Source organism: Lipotes vexillifer, unplaced genomic scaffold, assembly GCF_000442215.2.
Source record: "Lipotes vexillifer unplaced genomic scaffold, Lipotes_vexillifer_v1.1 scaffold394, whole genome shotgun sequence".
Classification (NCBI taxonomy): domain Eukaryota; kingdom Metazoa; phylum Chordata; class Mammalia; order Artiodactyla; family Lipotidae; genus Lipotes; species Lipotes vexillifer.
In genome coordinates this window covers 2,690,352-2,693,994 of record NW_006791731.1, presented here as the reverse complement: position 1 = coordinate 2,693,994, position 3,643 = coordinate 2,690,352, and the positions used below count along the sequence as shown (strand labels likewise).

At 42.2% G+C, this 3,643-nt stretch overlaps 1 protein-coding gene across 1 annotated transcript in view; it reads left to right on the top strand.

Moving 5' to 3' along the window:
* Positions 1-3,643, top strand: part of DENND3 (DENN domain containing 3) — a 58,041-nt gene that overhangs the window by 12,569 nt on the left and 41,829 nt on the right. Inside the window, exons 4-5 of the mRNA XM_007464590.1 lie at positions 1,195-1,337; positions 1,553-1,664. Of these exons, the coding sequence (XP_007464652.1) occupies positions 1,195-1,337; positions 1,553-1,664 (255 nt within the window). The remainder of the gene's footprint in view (positions 1-1,194; positions 1,338-1,552; positions 1,665-3,643) is intronic.

Here is a 3,643-nt window from a genome sequence, read left to right as displayed (position 1 = left end):
CCCTGCATCGGCAGGCGGACTCCCAACCACCGCGCCACCAGGGAAGCCCCAACATATTTTTTTAATGTAGTTTTAAAACTTTTATTGAAATATAGTTGATTTACAATGTTGTGTTGGTTTCAGTGTACAGCAAAGTGATTCAGTTATACATATTTATACATATATATTCCTTTTTCAGATTCTTTTATAGGTTTTTACGAGGTGTTGAATATCTGTGCTATACAGTAGGTCCTTGTTGGTTATAAGTTTTATATATAGTAGTGTGTATATTTTAATCCCAAACTCCTAATTTATCCCTTCCCTGCTTTCCTATTTGGTAACCATAAGTTTGTTTTCTATGTCTGTGAGGCTGTTTCTGTTTTGTAAATAAGTTCATTTGTCTCATCTTTCTAGATTCCGCATATAAGGGATATCATATGGTATTTGTGTGTCTGACTTACTTCACTTAGTATGATAATCTCTATGTCCATCCATGTTGCTGCAAATGGCATTATTTTGTTCTTTTTATGGCTGAGTAGTATTCCATTGTATACATGTACCACCACATCTTTATCCATTCACCTGTCAGTGGACACTTAGGTTGCTTCCGTGTCCTGACTACTGTAAATAGTGGGGCTAAGCACATCGGGGTGCGTGTGTCTCTTCGGATCACGCCTTTTCCCGCATATGTGGTGGGGCCCCCACATTGTGCCCCTGGTAAGCTGTGCAGAGAGCTGTCCTTCTGGAGCCCCACTGCTGTATTCTTTTCCGCCTGAGGTCCCTCCATCAGGGGCCAAGGCCCCTCCTGCTCTCTCCTCTGGCCCGTGATGCCCACCTGGCTCCCAGGCCCGCTTGAATATTGCCTTTTCGCTCTTCAAGCAGAGCCCCTTCTTGTGTATCACTGTGTTCTAACCATGCTTCCTTGTCACTGAAGGCGGCGAGCTTCTCCAGGGCAGGGACCGGTCTTCCCGTCTCTGTAACCTCAGCACCTCACTCAGACAGAGCGAGCTCCCCACAGGGCCCCGTCGGTGTTGGTGGAGAGGCCGGTGCTCGCTCGCACGTGGCAGTGAAACGGGCGGGAGTGGCCAGGCGTGCTGAGGACAGCTGTCCAGCCCCTGTCCAGTGTCCTTTCTGTCTGGAGAGGCCGGCACCATCGACAGTGGAGACTGGCATCTGCCGGGGTCGGCAGGTGACGCGCTATCGCTTTCTCTCCAGGACGAGTACTGTTTCTACAACGGCAACATGCGCTGGGAGGCGTCAGGTCTGGGCCGGAGCGCGGCCGGCTGCTTCGTGCCCTTTGCCGTGTGTGTGGTTTCCAGATTCCCCTATTACAACGCCCTCAAGGACTGTCTCTCCTGGTGAGCTGCACACACTCCCTGAAAAGCTTGCCTATGCCCCTTCCAGACGCCCCGCCCTGGGCAGCCGGGCTTCTGCGGTCTCACACCCACCTCCTCCTGTTGGTGTAAACTCCCGGGACTCCTGACACAGAGATTTCAGGCTTGATTAGCAATGCAGAGGATGACCATTGGATTCTCAGATTTATTTGGTGATTTGATTTTTCTTTCAATTTCAGTTTATTGACTCATCTGAAGATCTGTAAAGATTTCGAAGTTGACAATCATATAAAAGATTTTGCTGCAAAGCTGTCTTTAATACCTAGCCCGCCTCCTGGACCACTCCATTTGGTAATTAAATCCGGAATTGTCTTGTTTTTTCTTTGCAAATTGTAAAAGTAATATGATGAAGATGGTTTATTCGTTTGTTTTTAATTGATGTATGGTTGATTTACAATGTTGTGTTAACTGCTGCTGTACAGCAAAGTGATTCAATTATACATATATATACATTTTTAAAAATATTTTTTTCCATTATGGTTTATCATAGGATATCGAATATAGTTCTCTGTGCTATACAGTAGGACCTCGTTGTTTATCCGTTCTATATATAACAGTTTGTATCTGCTAGCCCCAAACTCCCAACCCATCCCTCCCCCAACCCCTTCCCCCTTGGCAACCACCAGTCTGTTCTCTGTGTCTGTGATTCTGTTTCAGTTTCATAGATAGGTTCATTTGTGCCATAGTTTAGATTCCATATGTAAGCGATATCACATGGTATTTGTCTTTCTCTTTCTGACTTACTTCACTTAGTATGATAATCTCTAGGTCCATCCATGTTGCTGCAGATGGCATTATTTTGTTCTTTTTTATGGCTGAGTAGTATTCCATTGTATATATGTACCACATCGATGAAGATGGTTCAAATGTTTTAAATGATTTTAAGTTCTAGCTTTGTTTAAATTATGCTTCTCAAGTTCCTTACAGAAGCATTTTATACACTGTTTCCAAAGGTCAGAAAACTAGAAATAAATGAGAAAATTTATTTTCTAAAAATTTAAAAATAAAATTTTGGTCTAAAGTCAAATATTTAGGTCTGAGTTTTGCTGAGTGGCTCATGATAAATAGACGTTGAGCTATAGTAATAGGCCCCTTTAGTGGTTAACGTGTTAATTACTTGCTATTCAGAAAACACATAAGATTTACTTAAATTACAAATTTCCCTTTTGTTTTTTTGTCTGGAATATTGGGTATTATATTTAACTTGTTAATGTTTTCTCCTGTCCAGTGTGGTTAGAAAAAGTAACTGTTTTTTTTGTTTTTTGTTTTGTTGTTGTTGTTGTTATTCACAGTGCCATTCTGTTACTTAATTGATAGAGAAGCGTTTCCTAAACTGAGTTCTGTGAAACACTGTTCTCAAATGTTATTGCCTATTTTTGATGAGAGGTTTCAGGGTTAAGGAAAGTTTGAGAAAGACCTCATTCCCCTTTTCCTCGAGTAACATGTCAGACAGCTAAGCTGTGTGATGAAACCTGTTTGACTCAGCGATTTCCAAACTCATTTAACTGTGGGATGCTTCCTTTTTAAGAAACAGACATCTGTTAAATAAACGTCTTGAAATGTACAGTAAATGTCAAGTCAGTTTCACTGTATTCATCCCCTCTGGAAGATTATACATATAAATCTTGTTTTCCTATATTTTGATTATTATGGACAGTTGAAAAAATAATTTATTAGGATATTTGTGATTATGAACTTAAAGTGTATATATTTACTATTATCCTAAACCCAGCAGTCTGCTGTGGGGGGACACCCTGCCAAGTGCCTTCCCAGCCCAAGGCAGGGCAGGACGTCTGTCTACCTTGGTCCCACTCCCAGAAACCTTTGTGGGGAACATTTGTTGGATTTCCGTGCCAGACACTCATCTTTATTTTGTGGATAACTGGTATTTTTGTGCAGTGAAATCATCAAAGTTTGCATTCTTATTCTAGAAACTCAACACGTGCTCATTGAGGACCTGCTGCAGCAGTGAACCAAATTCCCTGAGTTAGGAACAGGTTTACAGTTTACTGTGATTCCTTGTATTCCACCTTTGAACAGAAGCAACGTATAAACAGTACTTACACGAGTTTTCTGTAATCCACGAGCTTTGGAACCTTGGATTAATTAACATTTGGTTCCTCCGTTTCTACCACCCCCAGTGGGAAAGTTTACTGGGGACGTTCTCGATGCCTTTTTGTCCCACGTCTACCCTATCAGTCTATGTCCAGTAGCTGTTTCCAGTTTACACACTTCCACTGCCACCTCTGTTCTGGGCCACCAGCTTCTCC